The sequence below is a fragment of the Salmo salar genome, chromosome ssa13 (genome assembly GCF_905237065.1).
Source record: "Salmo salar chromosome ssa13, Ssal_v3.1, whole genome shotgun sequence".
In the NCBI taxonomy this organism is placed as follows: Eukaryota; Metazoa; Chordata; class Actinopteri; order Salmoniformes; family Salmonidae; genus Salmo; species Salmo salar.
Window position 1 is genome coordinate 72542569 of NC_059454.1, and position 25522 is coordinate 72568090.

Consider the following 25522-nt stretch of genomic DNA (forward strand, 5'->3'; position numbering starts at 1 on the left):
GTGTGGGTATGGATGTGGGTATGCAGACCTGCGAGCCACTGTGGCCCCTCATGAGTTCTGATTTGTGGCCCCCACCCCATCAATGTTGCCCATCCCTGATGTACAGTATTTTTGATTGTTTTAGTGTTACTGTGTAACTGTCACCATCTAGTCATACAACCTGAATACGAGACAGCTCCGAATGCTCCGAAAAAAATTACATTGTCAGTGTGTATTAATAAATAAGTCCTTACTACAAAACCTATAAATGTACAACCTCTTTATAGACTAATGTGATCTGTCAGGTCATAAAAAAACATTGATTTATTACAGAAGTGATTTTCAATAGTATTTACATTAACATGCTTGTATAAAATACAAAATGTATTTAACCCAGAAATGTTACGTCAACGCAAGAAACTGCACTGAAACAGGGAAGGACAACCTGGACATGCTCAATAAGTAACTTATGTTTTCGTAATGAACACAACCCAGGAGAGAAAGAGACAGGTGGGGAGAGACGATGGGTGGGTGCGGTGTTAGCTGAGAGCAGGGGTGGCCGTCTTGCTGCACAGTCGACCCAGGAGGCCTGCCATCTGCATTAGGGAGTTCACGCCCTCCGCCACCTTCATGTGGGTGTATCCCATCTCCTGAGAAAAGGGACAATACCAAGTAAACAAGGAGAGCGATGCCGAAGCGAAATTGATTAATACTATGGTGTGGCTTACTTTCCTATGCCAAGTCTGGCACTTTTCTGCCATTTTGTTCACCCAACCAGAGATGTACATAATGTACAGTGAGCAACAAAAGTATTGGGACAGTGACACGTTTTGTTGGTTTTGGCTTTATACTCCATCACTTTGGATTTGAAATGATACGAGGTTAAAGTGCGTCTGTCAGCTTTAATTGTAGGGTATTTTCATCCATATTGGGTGAACCGTTTAGAAATTACAGCACTTTTTGTACATAGTCCCCTCCATTTTAGGGGACAAATTCACTAGTAGTAAAAAGTTATGTATTTGGCCCCATATTCCTAGCACGCAATGACTACAAGCTTGTGACTCTCCAAATTTGTTGGATGCATTTGCAGTTTGTTTTGGTTGTGTTTCAGATTATTTCTATTGTAAATAAGAATAGAATGCTTTTAAACACTTCTACATTAATGTGGATGCTACCATGATTACAGATGATCCTGAATTGTGAATGATGAGTGAGAAAGACGCACAAATATCATACCCCTCTCACCATTACTATAACATGGGAGATTAGCATTTTATATCAAAAATCTAATCAAATTTATTTGTCACATACACATGGTTAGCAGGTGTTAATGCAATTGTAGCGAAATGCTTGTGCTTCTAGTTCCAACCATGCAGTAATATCTAACAAGTAATCTACCAATTCCACAACAACTACCTTGTACACACAAGTATAAAGGAATGAAAATGAATATGTACATAAAAATATATAAATGAGTGATGGCCGAACGGCATAGGCAAGATGTAATAGATGGTATGGAGTACAATATATACATATGAGATGAGTATTGTAGGGTATGAAAACATAAAGCAGCATTGTTTAAGGTGGCTAGTGATACATTACATCAGGATGGCAAGATGCAGTAGATGGTATAGAGTACAGTATATACATATGAGATGAGTAATGTAGGTTATGAAAACATTATATAAAGTTGCATTGTTTAAAGTGGCTAGTGATACATCTAATTACATCAAGATGGCAAGATGCAGTAGATGGTATAGCGTACAGTATATACATATGAGATGAATAATGTAGGTTATGTAAACATTATCTAATATAAAGTGCCAAGTGATAAATTGATTACATCAATTTTTCCATTATTAAAGTGGGTTGAGTTGAGTCAGTATGTTGGCAGCAAACACTCAATGTTAGTGATGGCTGTTTAACAGTCTGATGGCTTGAGATAGAAGCTGTCTCTCGGTTCCAGCTTTGATGCACCTGTATTGACCTCGCCTTCTGGATGATAGCGGGGTGAAAAGGCAGTGGCTCGGGTGGTTGCTGTCCTTGATGATCTTTTTGGCCTTCCTGTGACATCAGGTGGTGTAGGTGTCCTGGAGGGCAGGAAGTTTGCACACGGTGATGCGTTGTGCAGACCTCACTACCCTCTGGAGAGCCTTACGGTTATGGGCGGAGCAGCTGCCGTACCAGGCGGTGATACAGCCCGACAGGATGCTCTCGTTTGTGCATCTGTAAAAGTTTGTGAGTGTTTTTGGTGACAAGCAGAATTTCTTCAGCCTCCTGAGGTTGAAGAGGCGTGGCTGCGCCTTCTTCACCACGCTGCCTGTGTGGGTGGACCATTTCAGTTTGCCCGTGATGTGTACGCCGAGGAACTTAAAACTCTCAAAACTCAAATATCATACCCCCAAGACATGCTAACCTCTCACCATTACTATAACAGGGGAGATTAGCATTTTTTTTGAGCTCACTGTACAACTGCAAATGTTTTACCATGTCTCTTACCTTGATGAACGCCAACTTAAGATACTCGGACATCTGGAAAGTCTCACACACTCTGAAGATGTTGCCGATTATGTCCTCAGGGGAGTAACCCAGGGCCCACAGCTGCTCAATAATCTAAGGGAGAGGTACACATGAATATTAATCAGCTATATGGTCCTACTATACATTATAAACTGAGCAGTTATTGATCACTTTAATTAAGAACCATACTTAACGGTTAGAGAAATAAGGGTTATTCATCAGGAGGAATATTACACTCATTCGGTTTTGATTGTTATTGTAAAGAGGATCGCAATACCTTGTAAGCCTCATCAATGTTGGAATTGACACAGTGTTCCAGCATGCTTTTCACCAACAGTGGGTGTGGCTCATCGCACACCTGAACAAAAACAAACAAATGTACTTGTCTTTCCTTTGAAACAGACCCTACGCATTGCCAATTTTGCCTTCTAAAATGACAAAATAAGACCGGTTAGGTAACAGAACCGTACCTTGAACACATTTTCGCTATTGATGTAGCCAAAACCGGAATTTGTGGATTGTAGGTTATTCAGCGCCTGATGAAAAAAATAAAAATTAAAGAAAGCTCAAGTTATTATTATAGTTTCTCACGTCTCAGCCAAACTTTAATTGGCCCCCCAAAAAGTACAGCCACTATGAGCAGCCATGGATGAGGGTTTCGGTGGCGCCGGACAACGTAACCGGAAAGATTCATTTACCAACCCATTGGGGTGTCCACCCAGTGTTCAGAATGACAGAAATCACAGTTACATTATGGTAATTCATCTTAACAGAACATGCAACTCCTGTAATGAAGCAGCCAATAAAACATCCTTTTCAAACACTTCCCAAAATGCAATTGGCAGGAAAACACCGTTCTAAACAGTGCACCTGATGCAAGAGGTTCCATATGTGATAGAGATGAAAATCTGTTAGAAACTTAAAGAGGGGGACTCTAAAGATACAACTACGGTAGGATTGTGCCTTTGGCTCCTGGACAACGAAAGAAAGTTATGAAAACCAAATAGAACAGGAGAGAAATGCTGGTTTCAAGTCTGTCAAATAATTGCCTCCACGTTTCTATGGTCGGATTGAAGCACGGTAAGACATGCCTCATAATATGAAGTATACTGCCTCAAGCTCAAGTTACAAAGTGGTGTGACGCGCTGACAGCCTGCCTACCGTTTCCTATACACTTGAATGGTGAATGGGAGGCGTGCTTCAATTACCAGTTGGGAAAGAAAAATAGCTATTTAATCGAGGGCATCAAAATTGTTCTCAACACGCGATTGCATTTAGAATTGTTGCGCAATAACTGACCTGATAAAAGCGCGTTTCACTCCAGCAGCAAGGAGCTGCAGCAGCGCTGTCTGACAAGTGATATTCTGCTCTGTATGCTGTGCGTGTGATAATTAAGATACATGACAACTAACGGAAATACACACGCCCCAATTTAATTCCCCAAAATGTTGCTCATTAATCAGGAGACCGATAAACTTGACGGTCAAATGTATTTCCATTGACTGATATTTCCATCAATGAATGAAAAGCATTATTTTGCAATTGGATAGATTTTTTCTCTAGGTCAATTTGTCTGGCAAAAAGCCGCAAACCCTCCCATGGATAGATGCAGTGTTCAACAAACTTGATATTTTAAAAACGGGTAACTTGTTGACACCAAAACATCCTAAGACATTCCCAATCTAGTTGGAATGGTAACAAGAAGGCTATTCTCATGGAACCCTTAGTGTCAACACGGAGGACAGTTGGCCCTTTTCCCCCATGTCTCTCATGTCTCCCTGGGCGGTGAAGATGATGGCCTCCAGGCAGTCATTGCTGGTGACCAGGTTCTCCCTCTCCACCACCTCCAGCAGACGCGTCATGACCTGCTCGTCCCTCAGCTTGGTGTGGCGCAGGACCGCGCAGTGTGACTGGATGGGCTCTGTGGAGGAAGGGGCAGAGCAACACGGAGGACCATCAGGACAGAGAAAAGATAATGTGACCTTACACTTAGTTCCCTATTCAATTCGACAGCGTCATTGTATTGTACGGTTAGGACCCTCACCTATGATCTTGTCGGAGGCGTTGCACGCCAGAGCGAAGCGTGTGGTTTTAGAGTAGATCTCCATGGTCCTCCTCAAGGCCTGCTGGGCTCCGTCTGTCATGCTGGAGACAAGAACAGCCTTTACAGACACAGCCATTATAGGTACACTAGATCAGCTTAGCTGTCGTGACCCTCAGGGGGTCTTACCTGTCAGTCTCATCCAGGATGATGATCTTGTGTCTCCCTTTAGGGAGGGTGACTTTCTGCTGGGCAAACATCTTAATCGTGTTTGGAACTACATCGATGCCTCTGAGGAAGATGGATGACAATGTGGTGGTGTAGGCTTCACTGTCTAAAGCAACATGATTTTAACCCGAAATGCAGCTCCTGGACTCATAGGTTGTGCAGTTAAAGGAAAGACTCACCCATTTTTGATTTGTTATCATATTTGTGCATCCCTATGTAAGAATGCTGTTCATCGACTATAGCTCAGCCTTCAACACCATAGTGCCCTCCAAGATCATCACTAAGCTCAGGTCCTGGGTCTGAACCCCTCCCTGTGCAACTGGGTCCTGGACTTCCTGACGGGCCGGCCCCAAGTGGTGAAGGTAGGAAACATCACCTCCACTCCGCTGATCCTCAACACAGTGGCGCGTGCTCAGCCCTCTCCTATACTCCCTGTTCACCCATGACTGCGTGGCCACGCACGTCTCCAATTCAATCAAGTTTGCTGACAACACAACAGTGGTAGGCCTGCCTGATTACCAACGACAAGACAGCCTATAGGGAGAAGGTGAGTGCCTTGGCGGAGTTGTGCCAGTGAAATAACCTCTCCCTCAACGACAACAAATGGGAAGGAGCGGATCATGGACGGCAGGAGAAAGGAGAGGGCGTGCCCCCATCCACATCGACGGGGCCTCAGTGGAGAGGGTCAAAAGCTTAAAGTTCCTCGGTGTGCACATCACTGACGACCTGAAATGGTCCCTTCACACAGATAGTGTGGTGAAGGCACAACAGCGCCTTTTCGGCTTGGCACCTAAGACCCTCGCGAACCTCTAGCGAGGCACTATTGAGAGCATGCTGTCGGGCTGTATCACCGCCTGGTACGGCAAATGCACCATCCGCAACTGCAGGGCTCTCCAGAGGGGGGTGCGGTCATCCCAAGGCATCATCACTGCCTGCCCTCCAGGACATCTACAGAACCCGGTGTCACAGGAAGGCCAAGAAGATCATCAAGGACCTCAGCCACCCAAGTCAAAGCCTGTTCACCCCGCCACCATCTAGAAAGTAGAGAGAGTACTGGTGACTGAGAGGCTGATAAACAGCTTCTAACTCCAGGCCATCAGATTGTTAAACAGTCACCACTAGCCGGCCTCCACCCAGTGTGCCTTGCCCTGAACCTCAGACACTGTCACTAGCCGGCTACCACCCGGTACTCTACCCTGCACCTTAGAGACCACAGCCCTATGTACATAATCACTGAACACTGGTCACATTAATAATGTTTACATACTGTTCTACCCACTTTATTTGTATACTGTATTCTAGTCATGGCTCATCCTATATAACTATTGCTATACACACTATCACACCTTTTCTATTCACATACTGTCCATACACACCCTTCACATACATAAACACCGAGTGCACAAAACATTAGGAACACGTTCCTAATATTGAGTTACACCCCCCCTTTGCCCTCAGAACAGCCTCAATGTGTCAGGGGCATGGTCTCTACAAGGCGTCGAAAGCGTTCCGCAGGGATGCTGGCCCATGTTGATTCCAATGCTTCCCACAGCTGGATGTCCTTTGGGTGGTGGACCATTCTTGATACACAGGGTTAACTGTTGAGCGTGAAAAATCCAGCAGTGTTGCAGTTCTTGACACACTCAAACCAGTGCGCCTGGCACCTACTACCGTACCCCGTTCAAAGGCACAGAAATATTTTGTCTTGCCCATTCACCCTCTGAATGCCACACACACAATTCATGTCTCAATTGTCTTAAGGCTTAAAACGGATTATTTAACCCGTCTCCTCCCCTTCATCAACACTGATTGAAGTGGATTTAACAAGTGACATCAATAAGGGATCATAGCTTTCACCAGGTAAGTCTGTCATGGAAAGAGCAGGTGTTCCTAACGTTTTGTACATTCAGGACCGGAATCTAATTTCCTGCAATTCTATCCATTTCGCTATGGGGTTTTGTACTGTGTATTTATATACGGTATTCTCGACATAGCTCCTAATATTTCTACTACTGTACATTGCATTTTAGCTACAGCGTTTATGCACACATATTTATTGATATAGAGCAGATGTCAAGAATCCAGTGTATCTACAGCTGTACATAGCATTCCTGGTATATCTAGTGTAAATACATTTGGTGTAGATGTGTATAGATAGCCTTCCCTGTAGCTCAGTTGGTAGAGCATGGTGTTTGCAACACCAGGGTTGTGGGTTCGATTCCCACAGGGGGCCAGCACAGAAAAAAAAATGTATGAAATGTATGCATTCACTACTGTAAGTCGCTCTGGATAAGAGCGTCTGCTAAATGACTAAAATGAAATGAAAAATGATTGCATTTGGATTACTGTTACAGTGCTATTTGTGTTGTTAATTGGATTCGTTCCGACATTTAAAAAAAAACTTTTTAGATCACGTGTGTATCGTTTTCTATTGCTGGGTATTTGATTTTGATTAATACGATTTATTTAAAGCCCATATGGGCTTACAAGACACTACTAGAACAAGTATTAGTACTACACCGTTGGAGCTAGAAACACAAGCATTTCACTGCACCTGAGAAACATCTGCATATTTGTGTATGCGACCAATAAACTTTGATTTGACCTCTGAGCGATGTTCTATAGATTCCCGGGGTTATTTCATGGATTCATGTGTATCTAAGCTACTCAAGCAGGCAGAAATACAGCTAGTATAATGATGAAAATGCACCATACCGGCTGTATTTCTGCCTGCTTGAACACAGAATAGCTCAGATACACATGAAATGACCCCGGGGAATCTATAGAACGTCCTTCGGAGGTGAACAAATACAATATAACATTCAAAATGGGTGAATCTTTCCTTTAAGTATGCCAGTGTGACATTTTTCATGGCAGACATCACTTGCTCTTACCTGTCATTGGAAGCATTTAGTTCCAGGACAGCATCTTTCATGGCTGGGCCTAGAAGAGCTCACGCCAAACACAGAATACTAGTGGTCTTTGCTGTACAGGGGGATCCTATAATAATGATACTTATGTTTAAAAAAAAGGAAAAAAAAAGGAGGTGCCATATGAAAGATGGCATAACATTACTCCGCTGCACCAACATGTCAGTATGTAATATCAAATCGTTATGATGAAAGAATGAATCCGGTCAGTCACTCACTGCAATAATGATGTTGGGTACATTTCCCTCTCTGGCAAACGCCTATAGGAGAGAAGGGAACAACAACAAAAAAATCATATATTTGGCTATTATTTAGCAAAAAATATTGAAACTTAAAATATTGAGGATACTTTACCTCCAATCTGCTAACAGTCTCCTCGTTGCCTACTATTTCATTCAACTTCAATGGTCTGTATTTGTCAACCCTGTGAGATATTCAGAACAAGCATAGCTATCAGCAACTAGCTTTGATGGCAACTAAGCGAGTCTGTTGGAACATTATCCCAACAGACTCACTTCAAAGCTAATCAACAAGCAATTCATAGTGATTTACACAATTGCGTGGACTAGCAGCGCTAGCTTTTGCTCCAATGAGATGCTTAGAGCGTAACATTACATAGCTAACGCTGGGTACTTTTTGAGAGGCATGCATAATGGCTGTTTTCATAGCGAATATTCATTTTAGTGCTATTAGCTAGCTAGCTACAATGCTAGGATCTTACGTTGTGGAACTATTTTTTTATTTTACCTTTATTTAACTAGGCAAGTCAGTTAAGAACAAATTCTTATTTTCAATGACGGCTTAGGAACAGTGGGTTAACTGCCTTGTTCAGGGGCAGAACGACAGATTTTTACCTTGTCAGCTCGGGGATTCGGAGGGAGGAGCTGATTTTCTGTATATGACTTTTTTTTATGACTATAACATTTGTTGGCATCTTCAATTCTTGTACTTTCTCATAATATTTCAACACGGCTGCTCAGGTAGATTTACGGAACTACTAAACTTGGAACCAATCAGAACTCCCCTACATACCCCTTGTGATGAAGGCAGCCAATGGCCTGCTTCTATCTACAACGCTAGCTAGCTCCCAGACTGAAATAAGATAAAGATTTTTTTTCAACTGCAATTGAAATATGCAGCATGCAATACGAATTGTCTTGATCATACGAAGAGGTAACTCTGTTGACGATTTTAGCCAATTTAATGAAAGCTAGTCAATGTTACAGACTAGCCTAGCCAGCTACTGTAAGTGTCAATTTGTGTTTCATTAGTTATCGCTCTATCAGTGAATTTAAATGTTTAAATCATGTTTTGGCATGATTACATGTCTCACTTCAAGTAACCAGCTGCAGGCTTAAAGAAACATTCAATCATATACTTTGCATAGAAACACAAATAAATGCATGTAGAGAGATGTGCGTGTCATGCATACTAGAATGGAAGTTTTAAAACGACATATGCTTATTAGTCAATACATATGGCATAGTCTACAAATATAGCATATATTGTAATACAATCTGCTCAACAACAAAAAACGAGCCACAGTTTGATTTCTAAACCAGATGAATTCTCAAATAGCAGCTGCCCAATACCATGGTGGGCATGCATAATGTTGGATGGCCAATACCATGGTGGGCATGCATAATGTTGGATGGCCAATACCATGGTGGGCATGCATAATGTTGGATGCATTGGAATATAAAGTATGGAGAATGATAAAGAGGCTGTAGGATTATATACTGTAAAAGCAGTTGTGAAATAAATGTTTGAGTTTAAAATACTAAAAATGTTCAGTGAAATGTGAGTATATTTAGGTGGTTTAGATCAGGGTTACCCAAACTTGGTCCTGCCCCCATGCATGCTTTGTTTTTTGCCCTAGCATTACACAGCTGATTCAAATAATCAAAGCTTGATGGTGAGTTGGTTATTTGAGTCAATGTAGTTGACTGATGTAGAGAGACATTTACATTTGAGTAATTTAGCAGATGCTCTTATCCAGAACGACTTACAGGTGGAACTAAGGCACAGACCGTCTTCACCTAGTTGGCTCAGGGATTCGAAATAGGCAAATGCATGTGGTCTCAATGTCGAAATGGTGACAGAAGGGCTAGTTCAAACTGCAGTAGGATGGTTCTCCTGACAGGTGAATTAATCAGCCCATGGTTGATCTCTGGGAGTAGGACACAGGAGAGCTGACTAGATCATGTAAGACAAGAATGAATGAAAGAAATCATCACAGCAAAGGAATGTAGTTTGTGAGCTAGAAAATGAACATCATGACAGTCTGAGGCAGGGTGCTCTGCAATTATCCGACTACTGACAGGGATAATGTGGCATTTCTTATTTGTCAGTATGAATGAAATGAGTGGGTCCTGCCTTGGTGACTGTAGTAGATTTACACTACTTGTCCTATAGGTTTTTGTAGTCTTCAATTATTACTTGGAATAAACTGAAAACTAAAACACTCCTTGTCCCAGAATGACATGCTAGCTAGTGATAAATCCATCTGCTCCTGCTAGCTAGCAACACATCTGCTTGTTGTAACTAGTAAGCTAGCTACATTACTAAAAGGTTGCTGTGTTCTAAGTTGGGAGTCATTTTACAGCTTGCATTGATGGTATCACATTTATATATCTATATTGAACAAAAATAAAAACGCTACATTTCAAAGATTTTACTGAGTTACAGTTCATATAAAAGCAAATCAGTCAATTGAAATAAATAAATTAGACCCTAATCTATGGATTTCACGACTGAGAATACAGATATGGATCTGTTGGTCACCGATACCTCACAAAACCAGTCATTATCTGGTGTGATCACCATTTGCCTCACGCAGCGCAACACATCTCCTTTGCATAGAGTTGATCAGCCTGTTGATTGTGGCCTGTGGAACGTTGTCCCACTCTTCCATGGCTGTGTGAAGTTGCTGGATATTGGCGGGAACTGGAATATGCTGTCGAACACGTCGATCCAGAGCATCCCAACCATGCTCAATGGGTGACATGTCTGGTGAATATGCAGGCCATGGAAGAACTGGGACATTGTAAGCTTCCAGGAATTGCATACAGATCCTTGCGACATGGGGCTGTGCATAATCATGCTGAAATATGAAACATGAGGTGATGGATGAATGGTACGATAATGGGCCTCAGGATCTCGTCACGGTATCTCTGTGCTTTCAAATTGCCATTGATAAAATGAAAATTGGGTTCATTGTCCGTAGCTTACGCCTGCCCATACCCCCACCATGGGGCACTCTCTTCACAACGTTGACATCAGAAAACCGCTCGCCGACATGTCGTCTGCCTTCTGCCCGGTACAGTTAACCTGGGATTCATCCGTGAAGAGCACACTTCTCCACCGTGCCAGCGGCCATCGAAGGTGAGCATTTGCCCACTGAAGAAGTTGGTTAAGTCGCCTGTCAGGACGATGAGCTCCCTGAAACGTTTTCTGAAAGTTTTTGCAGAAATGGTGGACAGCTCTGGTGGACATTCCTGCAGTCACCATGGCAATTGCACGCTCCCTCAAAACTTGAGACATCTGTGGCATTATGTTGTGTGACAACTGCACATTTTAGAGTGCCTTTTATTTTCCCCAACACAAGGTGCACCTATGTAATGACCGTGCTGTTTAATCAGCTTCTTGGTATGCCACACCGGTCAGGTGGGTGGATTATTTTGGCAAAGGAGAAATACTCATTAACAGGGATGTAAACACATTTGTGCACAACATTTTAGAGAAATAAGCTTTTTGTGCATATGGAACATTTCTGGGATCTTTTATTTCAGCTCATGAAACATGGGACCAACACTTTACATGCTGCGTTTATATTTGTGTTCAGTGTAAATTGTTAGTCATTTTTATTTATTTGTAATCTATCTGATAGCAGTTTCTCGAGATGGATAACGTAATTGGCAGACGTGATCAGCAGATAACACCGTGAATATTACGAGTTTTGATTGGTTTACAGTTTAGTATCGGTGGCGTTTGTCTGTCCAACTAGCGAACATAAATGTAAGTATTTTGATTTACATTGCCAACAAAACAGATGTGTTCAGAAGAAATATACACAATGTCGAATCCAGCTCTTCTCGACACAACTCGATCATCTCGAAAACGAAAGTAGCAAGCTTGAAACGGCCCATCACCTATCTACTCAAATGATCCATTACCACTGCTAGCTAGCCATGATGAGCAATTGGAGTCCGCTAATAAATACCAAAATACTGCAACTAACTAGCTTGTAAATCTCACCATTGCAGATCATATCCATTGCTATTTGAGTCCGTAAATAAATACAACAATACTGCAACTAACTAGCTTGTAAACCTTACCATGGCAGCTCATATCCATTGCTAGACACTTTCGCAGTGTCCTCATCTTTCTTCGGTTGAACTTCTGTTTGAATTTGCTCAGAATCTGCCTCATTCATCGCCACGTCCATGTTTTCGGCTGCAGTTCTTCCCGCCACGGCAGGAAACAAATAACTGGCGCTAAACTGACGTCATTTCCTTGAAGATGCTAGTTGTCCTCCATCAGTAGATTTTTAGCCAACCGGTTGTATGGCCAGACATCGAACAACACAGTGGACCAAGGCTACGCCAAAAAACCTGGTTTGAGACATCGCATGTGTGTGATTGATTCAACATTGATGCCAAACTGAACTCAGCAATACGAGATGGCTGTTACAAAGAGGATTTGCTCCGGGTCACCCAGGTAAGATCGCTTGCGCATCACTACGATCTGTCAAGCTAGTTAGAGTGAGGAATGTCAAAATCTCAGTTAGTTGTTGCATGATGTCAAATCATCACAAAATGGAGGCATATCCCCTATATTGTTCAAAGATGCCACCCCTAATTTTTGTCCCACGCTTTTGGCAATGATCTGGGATATCCCATTCGAAATGGCTGGGTGGAATGAAACATCATGCAGCATCAGGACCATTCCTAAAGAGACGATCACACGCCCTTGCGTCATACACAGGGATAGTTCAATGTAGACTATGTATCTCACTATATTGTGTACGCACTTATGTATCTATTATTTTGGAATAAAAAAAAATCTACTGATGATGGTTTGATTTGCATTTTGCAATGTGCAGTTTAGGAGGGCTATGCCTACTCACCACTGTCCAAGTTATTGTAGGCGTCACCACTACGCAGGCACATTGTAGTATAATTAAAACAGCAATTATTATAGATTGTATTAAATCAACACCCGTTGTACAGTACATTTAGCCTACATCGATCCTAAGTGGGAGAGAAGTAGCCTATTGTATTTAGAAAATAGGCTAGGGAAGACAGCCAATAGGCCTATTCATTGTTATGTTTTTAGAATATTTAATTTGAGTTTCTCTCAATAAGATGCCATGTACAACAGAATACCCCGAATTATTCATTAGATTAATGTATGACGATTTCAATACAAAATAATAACGCATTAATTGCCTTAAAATAATGATAGTCTACAACAACAACAAAAAATCATTCTGAGCATGAAAAATGTTAATTTAATTTCCTAGTTTATTTTTTTCCCTGATCCACCATTACACTAATCAGAGACCACCATTTCATAATTCCTAAGCACTACTAGACTAGTTTGTGAATCACAGGTGCGCTGCTACTGTACTTTCTTTTTGGTACAATTTCAAATACTGGGCGTGTGCTTCCTGCGTGGTTGGCAACGGGAGGCGGTGATTGGCTAGGCGGGGAGTGGAAGCGCTGGGGAATGTTGCTGTGTCGGGTTCTTCCTGGAGTTGACTGTTACAGAAAAAAGTATTTTGGTAGCCTGCATTTGTCGTAGACTTTTCTAAATAGGCCACACAACAATTTTCTGTGCCTAGGTCCTACCTGTCGACAGGTAAGAATTTTCATGTAATAAACTTGTCGACAGGTTTCTTTTAGAGAGCCACAGAGTTGATACATTGTTACAGTTCAGTTGGTAAGCAACATGCGGCATTTCATATCAGGAATAGAACTTCAAACTATTGCCAGAAACAGAAACTGCAGGCGCATCACCGTAACTTCCACCGAAGTTTTAGCGTTAAGATCAAATACAGCTAGTAAGGGTTGTAAATAAAATCCAGGAAGTGGGATTAAGTTAACACAAGATAAATAGTATGATCTATGATTAAGTTAGAGGCAATGGACCAAAGTATATTTGAAAATGACAACATACGGTCGGCTTAAACTACAATAGCTATCGAAAACCCTTCTCCGTATGTAGGGTTTTCCGCTGTTACATTCGCCCACTATTGGCTTCATGTGAACTACAATTCTGATATTGTGTTTTAATGTTTAGAACGTTAATCATCGCGTTCAAACCGGTTTTCGAAACATGCTGATATGCCCCTTATCTTTCATATCAGCAAGAAATAATCTTTAAAATAAAAATATACTTATTGTAGCAGTTTTGCACAGATCCACAAGCTATGTGTGCCTCCATTTGCAGAACTACACTTCCTCCCCAGTTATCCTTACACACAGGTGTTCAGAGCAAACTAGATAGCTAATTGGCTGCCTAGGCCTTCAGTCTGTCTTTTGTAAACAAGTGATATAACATGGAGATATGGGCTTGTGGGAACCCTAACCTTATAAAGGGGTGTAGTAATTTAAACTTAAAAAACATTTGATTTCTCACTGATATGAAAGCTACATTCGTTATGTTTCCAAGCCTATACATACAGTATAAAATGTAGCTATCAGCATTCACTCTCCTCACACATACGTTTTAACAGTTTTAACAGTTTTCTAACTTCACGTTTGGCCCCTTTTAACTGAGGGAGAGTATCAGGCATGCATAATTCTAGCCCTGATAACAATGACACACAGCACTCTCATTGTTCCTGAACTCAGTTGGCCACAGATCTGATCATACATTTGTTCCTGTTTGCTCCTACTGTGATTGTCTGAGCGTAGGAGCAAATTATAGGCCATAATGGAAACAGCTCTGAATGTAGCTAAGAGTTGTGTTGAAATTGTGAGTTTTTTTCAGTGAATTAAAGTCCACAGGCTATCAGTTGTTTTCATTTAATTAATTTCAGGTTGTGCTTTACTTAAACATTTCAAATAATGGCTGAAGGTTTCTTGGCTCTGTCCTATTTGATTACAATCATTCCCCTGCGCACCACTGATATAATCTCCTGCACTTGATTGCAACAAAAGGAATGTAATACAAAGTCTTTATAATCTTGGGTTTGATTATATTATTTATTTAGAGAGTGAAATATTGCCCCTTCAATGTTGATTGTTCCAAATAAAAACATTTCACGTAATACAGAATGGGATTACAGTACATACACATCTACATAATTCATCTGAAAGCAATGCTACACTATTCTGCAATTCAATTTCCCTACTAGGCACCTTTTGTGATGTAAGTCCGTAGAATTAGAATAAAGATTCTAATTCCATGAGAAAGTGATGTAATTTCCTGGGTATGTATTTTGTGTGAACAGGCAGGAGCATGTGGACATCCTGTTGTAGCTGGTCCTGTTTAGAACCCACCGCCACAGTGGAAGAAAACGGCAGCTCATGGCGCCAGGCCTACACAAACTCGGGCAACAGCCAATCCCCGATCTCTCCCGAACATTTGTGCAAGGCCTGCGGAGGCCATTTTGACACCATTGCTATAAAGGTAACAGGCACTGAACCAATGGGTAATATCCTGATTAATATTGTAAAGGAGGGCTGGCTGGCCAGCTCTCATCTGAAATGTGGGTAGCAGAGTGTGACTTGAAACTCTGGAACAGCATAGACCCAAGAGGATTTGATACAGATGTGCTGCTACAGACTCCAAAATAACAGATTTGCTTGTCAACAGAGTTACTAGAATTGAGACTTATGATTCACAGATTCACTGTATCAGTAACTGGGCCTGTACTAGTCAGCCTTAGAACACAGTGATGCTCACATTCAAATACAGCACTAGTCGACACTTCTACAATAGTGACTGTATTTCTGAATCAATCAAAGCAGGAAGTTGAAGTTGAGGGCTGTTTAAATCACTAACAGATGTACACTACAGTTCAAAAGTTTGAGCTCACTTAGGAATTTCCTTGTTTTTGAAAGAAAAGCAACAAAAAATATCCATTAAAATAATATCAAATTGATCAGAAATACAGTGTAGACATTGTTAATGTTGTAAATGACTATTGTAGCTGGAAATGGCAGATTTTTTATGGAATATCTACCTAGGTGTGCAGAGGCCCATTATCAGCAACCATCACTCCTGTGTTCCAATGGCACTTTGTGTTAGCTAATCCAAGTTTATCATTTTAAAAGACTAATTGATCATTAGAAAACCCTTTTGCAATTATGTTAGCACAGCTGAAAACTGTTGATCTGATTAAAGAAGCAATAAAACTGGCATTCTTTAGACTGTTTGAGTATTTGGCTCATCAGCATTTGTGGGTTTGATTATAGGCTCAAAATGGCCAGAAACAAATAACTTTATTCTGAAACTCGTCAGTCTATTGTTGTTCTGAGAAATTAATAGTACCTGCAAAACACCAGTCTCAACGTCAACAGTGAAGAGGTGACTCCGGGATGCTGGCCTTCTAGGCAGAGTTGCAAAGAAAAAGCCATATCTCAGACTAGCCAATAAAAAGAAAAGGTTAAGATGGGCAAAAGAACACAGACACTGGACAGAGGAACTCTGCCTAGAAGGCCAGCATCACAGAGTCGCCTCTTCACTGTTGACGTTGAGACTGGTGTTTTGCAGGTACTATATATATATATCCTATGTGTTTTATTAAAATCAACTATATTCTTGTCTGATGCTGTTTGATGAAATAAGACACAAATTACTCAAGAGGGAGCCAGAGATGAAGAGAAAAACGACCATCCTCCTCCTGCTGGCTTTCGTAGATTCTGCCATTACTCTCCTGAAGTTGCCGGTAATAGGCTACACGAGGAGTCGGCAACCTTTCTCATGTGGAATGCCAATTTATCTGACCATTTCTACCGATCTGCTTGCCACTGATGGTTTTCATAGGCACATTTTCATGGAACGGTTTCATTTCATTTGTAATAACGCCTTTGAATCTCAAAATCATTGTCATGTGGTTAATCAAAGTTCTATCGAAATGAAAATGATACAAATCTAAAAGTATTGCCAATGCCAACGATGTAAAAATAGCCTACATAAAGCCAACAAATAAAAACATTGCAGCCTGCAGGGAGAAAATATCCTGATAAAAATAAATATCCTATAAATCACATTGGCTACACATGGCCTGTCTGCAACGAACTTGAAACATTATATCAACTAGTTGGGTCCAGCCTGAAGCTCTTGCTAGCAAACTTGCAACATTGTATAAAATATTTGGGGCACTCAGAATTTCCTGCACCAGTGAGCTCGGGACAGACACCGCTGTATAAGATCTCATCAGGTAGATCTATTTTATGACGTTTCCACTCGATCAGAGCATGACCTTGTTCCCTTTCGCACCAAGTCGTTATCGAAAGGTTGGGCTGGAAAGATTTTTCTAATACATTGAGGAAATATTGTCATTCTCGATGGATGTAAAAATAGACTGTTTTCTTGCTGTTTGAGGTGAAGAAAGCGTTATTTTGAGAAGCTCCACAGCTCGTTAGTCGTGGTGCGTTAAGCCAATCAGAAATACTATCAGATCCCCTAATGAGAACGTATATACGGCTACATTTGAGCGCAGGCCAGGTAGCCTATAGGCCTACTTCTATGCGTAATCAGGTGCGTGTCCTTACTCAACATTGACAGGAGCGAGCGCTCCAAACAAAAGACAATAACTAAATTGACAAAACTCGTAAATGAAAGGAAATAAAGCAAAAGTTGTTTCTCACAAGTGTAGCATAGGTTGTGGGCTCTGCAAACAATGTGTCCACTCTGACAATGAGAACGGTAAAAGACAAATAATAATATATTGAATGCATTAACAGAAATGACCATAACCATACAAACATTGTAAATGATGAATTATTGGTAAATGTAGGTACTACTGGTTATATGTAATGGGGAATTGATAGACACTAACAATCAAGGCAAACGATTCACACAATGAGGTTATGAAACAATGAATGTGCACAAATTGGCGGGAGAGAGACTTGTGTTGTGCATCTTAGACACCCTCCCCTTCTTCTGCTTGGACTGCCATCCACGCGGCCGCCGCAATGGATTAGTTCACTGAGATGGGCGCAAATCAGACAGGTGTCTCCTGCCATAAAATGTTTTCTATATATTTGCTACTGCTTGACAAAAAAAACATCTTGGTCGACCAACAGCCTATCGACCAAACAATCTACCAGTCGACTAATTGGGGTCAGCCCTACTTACGTCACCAGTTTACATGGAAGTAAGATCTCATCTTTGCTATACGTTTGCCAAGAGCTGTGGGCCAGAGGTTCCAGTTATTTTTGTGAGTAGTTTTTGAATAGGTTTTAGTAGAGTATAGATGTTTTTGAATAGGTTTTAGTAGAGTATAGATGTTTTAGTAGAGTATAGATGTTTTTGAATAGGTTTTAGTAGAGTATAGATGCGGTAAAGAGGTAATGGAACGCAGACCGTGGGGGACAGGAGGACGCCGAATTGGCACACATTCAAAAAATCTGATCTAACAAAGTGAATATTCGTCAAATCCGTCATGATTGATGTATTGTAACAGGCCCACAATGTGGTTACTAAAGTTGATTTGGATATATTGGGTGTTTTCGCTGCATAACATTTAGAAGTAGTCCATTTTCAGGTTTAGAAGCAGTGACTGCTAAACGCTAACTCCCGTTCGTATAAGCTGGTAGCATAGCTAGCATAGAGAAATTGGTGATGGTAGTCAAAGTTGTCTTTAACTGCAGTGCAGTTGATTGGTGACGATGACATGTATTGGTGTTGACAAGCATTGTAGTCTGATTTTTACACCAACATAGTTTTGAAATACACATACTGTATAAACAGTAGGCTAATTTTGTTGGGGGGCAATCAGGTGATTCGGGATCTTTTCCCCCCATGGCATCTTTCCTCCATGCGTTTCCATGTCATTTCTATTGTTTTTGTCAAGTCCCATTGACCTCTTTACCGCATCTTTGGTGAACACTTTTGATTCAACTTCTCAACAATAAGGTTCTAGTCTAGTGCTCAGCTGGAACAAAAGGCTGTGCGGCGCACACACACACGGAGTGTTATTCTTTCAGGGACCGTTCGTTTCTTTGTAAGAGTTTCACCCTCACCGTGTCTTGTCCTCCTTTCTCCCTACCCCAGCATGTCTGTGTGGACTGCAAGAAGAACTTCTGTGGCCGCTGCTCGGTGCAGCTGGAGCCGCCACGCCCGCGCCTCTGCCACACATGTCAGCGATTTCACGGAACCCTCTTCGACCGCGCCCAGTTGATGAGACTCAAGGTGTGCCACTTTTCTCTTTTTATTTTTTTTATTTTAATGACAAATGAACAAGGACAAATGCATTAGGTTAAGCTACATGTCAAACTACATATATTGTAGCTAAGTCAGGTGAAAGCTAAAGCAGTAACACTTTTCATTCTATTACTCTTATCTGTGTAATAACACTTTAATTACACTAGTTACCAAATTATATTAAGATGTTGTCATGATGACACGGTTACATGAGTACATTAGTAACTGCATTATAAGCATGGTAATGTGGTTGAGTTTTTTTAATTACGCAAGAAGAGTAGGAAAAATATAAATAGTGTGTGTCAGATGAAATTCAACAATAACCCCAAAAACTAGGTGCGGGAGCTGCGTGACTACCTCCACCTACACGAGGTGCCCACCCAGACGTGCCGGGAAAAGGAGGAGCTGGTTGAGCTGGTCCTGGGCCAGCAGACCCCCAGCACCAGCAGAAGCAGTGAGACCGTGTCCTCCCAGCCTGGGGCTCACAACAATGTCCCCTCCCCAGACACACCGTCCCCTCCCCAGACACAAGGCCCTACCAGCCCCGACACATTGAGCCCAGAGCAGCCAGAGCAATCAGCCCCTGAGGCAGAGTCAGAGCAGATCTCTGACGAGGAAGAAGAGGAGGAGGAGGAGGATGATGAGGATGAAGAGGTAAACACTAAGTTCAAGGTTTTGGGATTGATTAATCAGTAGCTGTTAGATGGAGGGATGCCTACGACCACCAAGAGGATAATCGATGTCAGACAGCAGCAGAGACATGCAAAGATCACACAAAATACAATGTTATTATGATTCATCAATTTTTCCCTGTTTTAAAATGTAGCATACCACTGTTGTTAACAAACTCAAAGATGTGACAAAATATACACTGGTCAGACAAAAGTAAAAGAAACCAGACAAAATACACATTACTATTCTGACCCACCTCCATGGTTGTCCTGTTCCTGCAGTCATCGGACAGCGAGGAGATCCTGATGCCCGGCCGCAGAGCCTCTCTGTCTGACCTGAACCGCGTGGAGGATATCGAGGGCCTGAGCGTGCGCCAGCTCAAGGAGATCTTGGCCCGCAACTTTGTCAACTACAAAGGCTGCTGCGAGAAGTGGGAGCTGATGGAGAGGGTCACCCGCCTCTACAATGACCAGAAGGACCTCCAGAACCTAGGTGAGCATTTCCAGGATGTGGTCCTGTGAGGCTCATTTGGTAAAGGTGCTAGCAATCCCAGGGAAGTGGATGTGATTTCCCGCTGGGGTCACATGTATTAAAAAGTATACACTCACTGTAGGCTACTGTAAGTGTCTGCTAAATGGCATATACTGTATTATATCTGGGGATGACTGATGTGGAATTTTAGCCTGGATTCTTTTAAAATTAATATCAGTTCAATTCTTTGTTTCTTTTTTCCAGTTTCAAATACAAAAAATGAAGAAGGTAAGGGTCTTGTTTCAAGTTCAAAAGACAAGAGAATCGGTGATGAAAACCATTTTACTGACAAAGGGCTGGAACACAATTTGAGAAACACTTGAAGTTCATGTAAATCATACATTGATCCGTAGTAAACATTTGGTCCCACACTGCTTAAATGTAACCTGTTATGGGCAACCTGCCAAATATAAAACAATGAAAGATGACCCAAATAGAGTTATTTAGACCACACTCAATAGAGACCTCTCCTCTTTTCCATGTCGTTGTGCCATAGACCCTGCAGCTCCCAAGAGCCAGGAGGAGAACCTCTGTCGGATCTGCATGGACTCTCCCATTGACTGTGTGCTGCTGGAGTGTGGCCACATGGTCACCTGCAGCAAGTGCGGCAAGCGCATGAGCGAGTGCCCCATCTGCAGACAGTACGTGGTACGGGCGGTGCACGTCTTCAGGTCCTGATGCATGGCCACAATGAGGGACACGGTGGATACCAAGGACAAAACGGCATTGCTGCCACCACTGCTCAGAGATGGCATACACTCCTCTGTAATGCACACTCTCACTCATTCAATCAGTCTTCCTCTTGCTGCCATTCCAGAGAAATAACCTGTCTCCACTTTTCTGGGTTCTCTGTTTTTCTACTCCACCTGAACCTATTGTTTCTACACTTTCAGCATTTTACAAGAACTCAATATTTCAGTACTATAACTTTGTTGTTCAAAGAGTTAGGTATCATGTATTCACATTGGTGCCAGTCAGACACCAAACTATATTGGCACTTTGCATGGGAGGGCAGCAGTACCTTTTCAAATTCTGAGGTTATTGGGTAGAGATCATGTTTCTTTCAACCCCACACACAGGCAAGGTTATATTGCATTTTTCTGTCTTTGCATTTGTGTGTACGGGGAAACAACTGAGTTCCATAGCTGAGAAACAGAGGGCATCGAATAACAAGCAATGAATATAAAAAAGTATTTGTTCTAGCAATGAATGAAATGCTGAATCCTGGTAAGAGAGGGAACATGTTAGGCTACTCTGTCATGCATATCAATAGCAAAACAGACAGAGTGGCCAGAATGGTGCTATTTGACTAGTGATTAACAACACTTGTAACAAAACAGAATGGCGAAAATGGTGCTATTTGACCAATGGTAAGCAACACTCAGGGCCCCATTTTGACAGTGCAAGTAAGCGGTGTTAGTGTCGAGACCAAAATATCGAAAACCTCAAAACCGCTTATTTCAAACCTTATCGCCCCAAGCAAGGCTTGGATATGACCGTGCTAATATTTGATGCAGGCAATGCAGTAGTTGTGAAATTGGTGCATTAAGTGCTGCACGGAATACTTGAAGTGGTAAGGTCTGTTTTGCGCCCTCCAATTGTCACACTGAGTTCAGTACCTGCAAAGCAGCTGTTGTGTTAATTGGTTTTGTGGTCCAGAGAGCTATCTTTAGGTTGCAGTGCACTTGCTAAGCATAGAACCCAGGCCTTATCTGTCTTATTGGTGATCCTTCAGACACAGAACTGTGTGATGGTTGAACATAACATCTTAGGAGTGGAAACAGCCCTTTAACCACAAGTGTCTGCTTGTAGCTCACTGAAAGTACTTGAGGGTCAAGGAGGGGATTATGCCTGGTTTCATTCGCCCTTTTATGGTCAAACTACCCTTTTAACTTGCAGATATTGTATCAAAACTGGAACAGAACACGCATTGACTTGACAGTAATGGTTAATAGTTCTTTAAATTAGCCACAAAGGGGATCTTTTCTGAAATGTAAACCCTACACACAGTAGATATGCAGTTTCTTTTTTTATTCTCTGGGTGTCATAAATTGTTTGCTGTTTGAAGTTGGTTCCATGACCTTACCCCAAATTAGCTTTGGGGTAAAGAGAACTGACCTCGTTTAGCAGAATGTCTCCATTCCAAGGCTCTCACCACCTCTCTCTTATCAGCAAGTGCCCCAGAACAGAGTGCTCATTAACTTAGCTGACGTAGTGCACTGAATACACTCATTTCCTAATGACGAGTTGATTAAATGTGGTATCTACTATTTATTTGTTTTAAATCACAGTTTTCTGCAAATGTACTTTGTTCGTGGGGGTGTTTTAAAAGCTAGAATTCATAATTGAAACAATAACAAAGGGCCACCCCGCCTCTGTGTCAGTATAAAGCTGAGGGATGGGCCTGGAGAAATGTAACCACTCTCAGATTCATAGACAGAGCTAAGGACTGACCATCCATGATATCAAAGTTATAGTTTTAACCATGTTTTGAGGCTATACAGTGTTTGTTTAGATTTACATTGTTTATACACATTGAAGTAAAACAAGCTTATATTTGGAATTCTCATGGGGTATGACAAGTTAAATTTACCTCATGAGGTATTTCTAAGTTATATTCTTCAAATCAATGGGTATATATCATTCATTAAATGGATGTAGCAACTAAGGATTCTAGCTTTAAGGAGGATCTTGGTTAATTCTATTCCAACTCTAGGCAATTCAGTAAATGGATTGAGATTGAATTTATATGAAATTAGAGGCAATTTTATTACAATGCATTTCTCAAATTGCCTGGAATTGAAATGGTTTGGCAGCCCTCTGCAACTTTTTATGGAACATGTTGTAAAATTATAGAGAAACATAATGGTTTGCATTTAAATGGTCTTTCTACTGTACATTTTGTTTTATAGCTAATGAATGTACCATAAAACTGATCATGAGGAAAATGCACTTATACTAATTAATGTGTCTGTTTTAGGGAATGCATATCCGCTGGGATAGACTCTGTTTATCCCAGATACTTGGTCTGCCTGAACTGAATGTAACTGGGTTAAGTTGTTTACAATAACAAAACCATTTCTTACTGTGACTGCCAAATTGCCAGTATCGCAAATAGATTTTACACTAGTCCGTTTGATATGTCTTTTGTCAATAACTATGCTAATATCATGCAAGAACAATATGAATCATCTCATGTAGTTTGTAGAGAGCAGGTGAAATAAGATATGTCAGTGTCGTGAGACTAGATCTGGATCTTTTCACAAACATATCGTCAGCCATCTTGTTTTTATCCTGGACATCAGTTTATACAAGCCAGGCCGTCAGTCAAGTCACTTCTCTCTGAGGAGTGTTTTCTGTGCATGTGAAAACCTGTGCATACATTTTAGCTAAACCCAACCCAAGATCTAAACATTCCAAACAGTAGAATTTACCTTAACAGAACACTCTTCAACAAAGAAAGCTAATATTTTCCACATATACTGTAGCCCATGTACATGTGTAGGTAGTAATGCTCCTTGAGTACCTGATTTAAAGGCAGGGTCTGATAGAGGTCCAGTTCAGATGTGTTTGATCTCTATCAAATCATTTCTGGGTAACAATTAAGTACCTGACTGATTGTTTTCATTTAAAATTGTTTAAAAGAAATAAAAAAAATTGCTTCTTAGCAAAGAGCAATTTCTCAAGCAAGAATTTTGCTAGGACTCTGGGAGAGGTTTGAGTGGGGAGGGGAAAACTGAAAATGTGTTTTTATTGGTAGAGGTTTGGAACTTAACTAATTTACCCCATGGTGATGTCACCAGGAAGGCCAAAACTCCCACCAAAACAGGCTAAAATTTCAGCCGGTCTTTTCAGACAGCTCTTACACTAAAAGGGCATTATCATAATTTTCACAATATTATTCCAACCTCATTGTGGAAATGTATATATAAAACAAAGGAAGATCATGTTTTTGACTGCACTGGGCCTTTAACAGTATATCAAATGTGTAGCAGACTACTAATTAGAGTATTTAAAGAAATGTCTTCTAAATAATGCCTTCTTCCTGATGGTATTTCAATGGCCTCAAAAGGCATAAGATAAAACCTTAATGTCATGCTTGTGTGGGATGTAGGTGTCCCTAGTCTGCCACGTGAGTCCTGTAGTTCTTATCACTGTCTGAGGACCTAGATATTGATATCAATTTGTTATTGGTGACTTTAAAATGGAGGTGTTTTGGTATTTGGAAGACTAATCAATCTACTATTGTGAAATGTTGGACGTGTCAGACAATCTATCGTGTCTTTGATTCTTTAACAGTGAGTTATATTTTTGGCAAATGCCTTGCTATGGAGAGTTGTGCTAAAAGCGTTTAACAACACCTCCACCAGTTATTAGATTAGAACAGGGAAATTAGTCTGCACTATCCCACCCCAGGGGGAAAAAGGTTCATTATTAGCATATGAAGTTCAACTTTAATGGAAAGATTTGCATGCATTTTTTTGGGGGGGGGGGACTGCTCTGACAAAAGGTAGTTTGAAAACACTTGGAATGACTCATAACTTTATGTGTGGAGAATTATTTGTGTTTCGTATACTCTGATTTAACTTTGTTCAACAACTGTGAAATTGTATATAATAATCCCATGCGACAGTATCATTTTAAATATTATTGAGCGTGTTGTACATTTGTCAAATTACTAGCATGGACTATTGCCTTTGTTGTAGTTTAAATATGTATTCAGCAGTATTGGCTAAATGAGCTAAATGCTGGATCAGTTCCGAACTACAATGGAAGCTAATAGGATTTATAAATCAGAAAAACCTATATTTTTGAAAATGTATTAAACATATTGATGTTCTTGTGCATATATTTTGTTGGACATTTTTTATATTGATAAAAATATAATAAAGTACCCCAACAGACTTAAACTCCATTTGTACATTGGGATTGTCTATGACCATAGACTATAATTAAGCCTATGAAAAAACTGCAAAAAGAATTGTGCAAAAGGAGATGTCAACCGCTTAATGGGTTTCCGGTTGTGATTGAATAATGTCAAAAGGTCAGTGATCCTTGGGATGTCCCTCCCTGCACTAAATCTGTTTGTCAACTTCAATGAGGTGACATCCCAATGATGCGGTATAGCAATGCATCAGTGCACCCAAAGAGGAAATACAGAACAAAGACAGTACAGTTCGAAGAAATCCCAGATCACACTTGTATGCGAATCACGGCGACGTTGGCAAACTAGAGTTAT

At 41.1% G+C, this 25522-nt stretch overlaps 1 protein-coding gene and 1 pseudogene across 2 annotated transcripts; one reads left to right on the plus strand and one right to left on the minus strand.

Moving 5' to 3' along the window:
- Window positions 1-244: 244 nt before the first annotated feature.
- LOC106567718 (replication factor C subunit 2-like) lies at window positions 245-12299 on the minus strand (annotated as a pseudogene).
- Window positions 12213-25198, plus strand: LOC106567716 (E3 ubiquitin-protein ligase rififylin). 2 transcript variants are annotated; one of them, XM_014137334.2, is made up of 7 exons: window positions 12213-12417; window positions 15158-15336; window positions 18931-19068; window positions 19417-19734; window positions 20034-20244; window positions 20488-20511; window positions 20780-25198. In XM_014137334.2, exons 2-7 carry the CDS (start codon window positions 15166-15168, stop codon window positions 20959-20961), a joined length of 1044 nt encoding a protein of 347 aa, XP_013992809.1. In that variant the 5' UTR covers window positions 12213-12417; window positions 15158-15165; the 3' UTR covers window positions 20962-25198. The 2 variants fall into 2 exon arrangements, with proteins under 2 accessions (XP_013992809.1, XP_013992808.1); XM_014137333.2 differs by lacking the exon at window positions 12213-12417 and adding an exon at window positions 13403-13560.
- The last annotated feature ends 324 nt before the right edge of the window (window positions 25199-25522 follow it).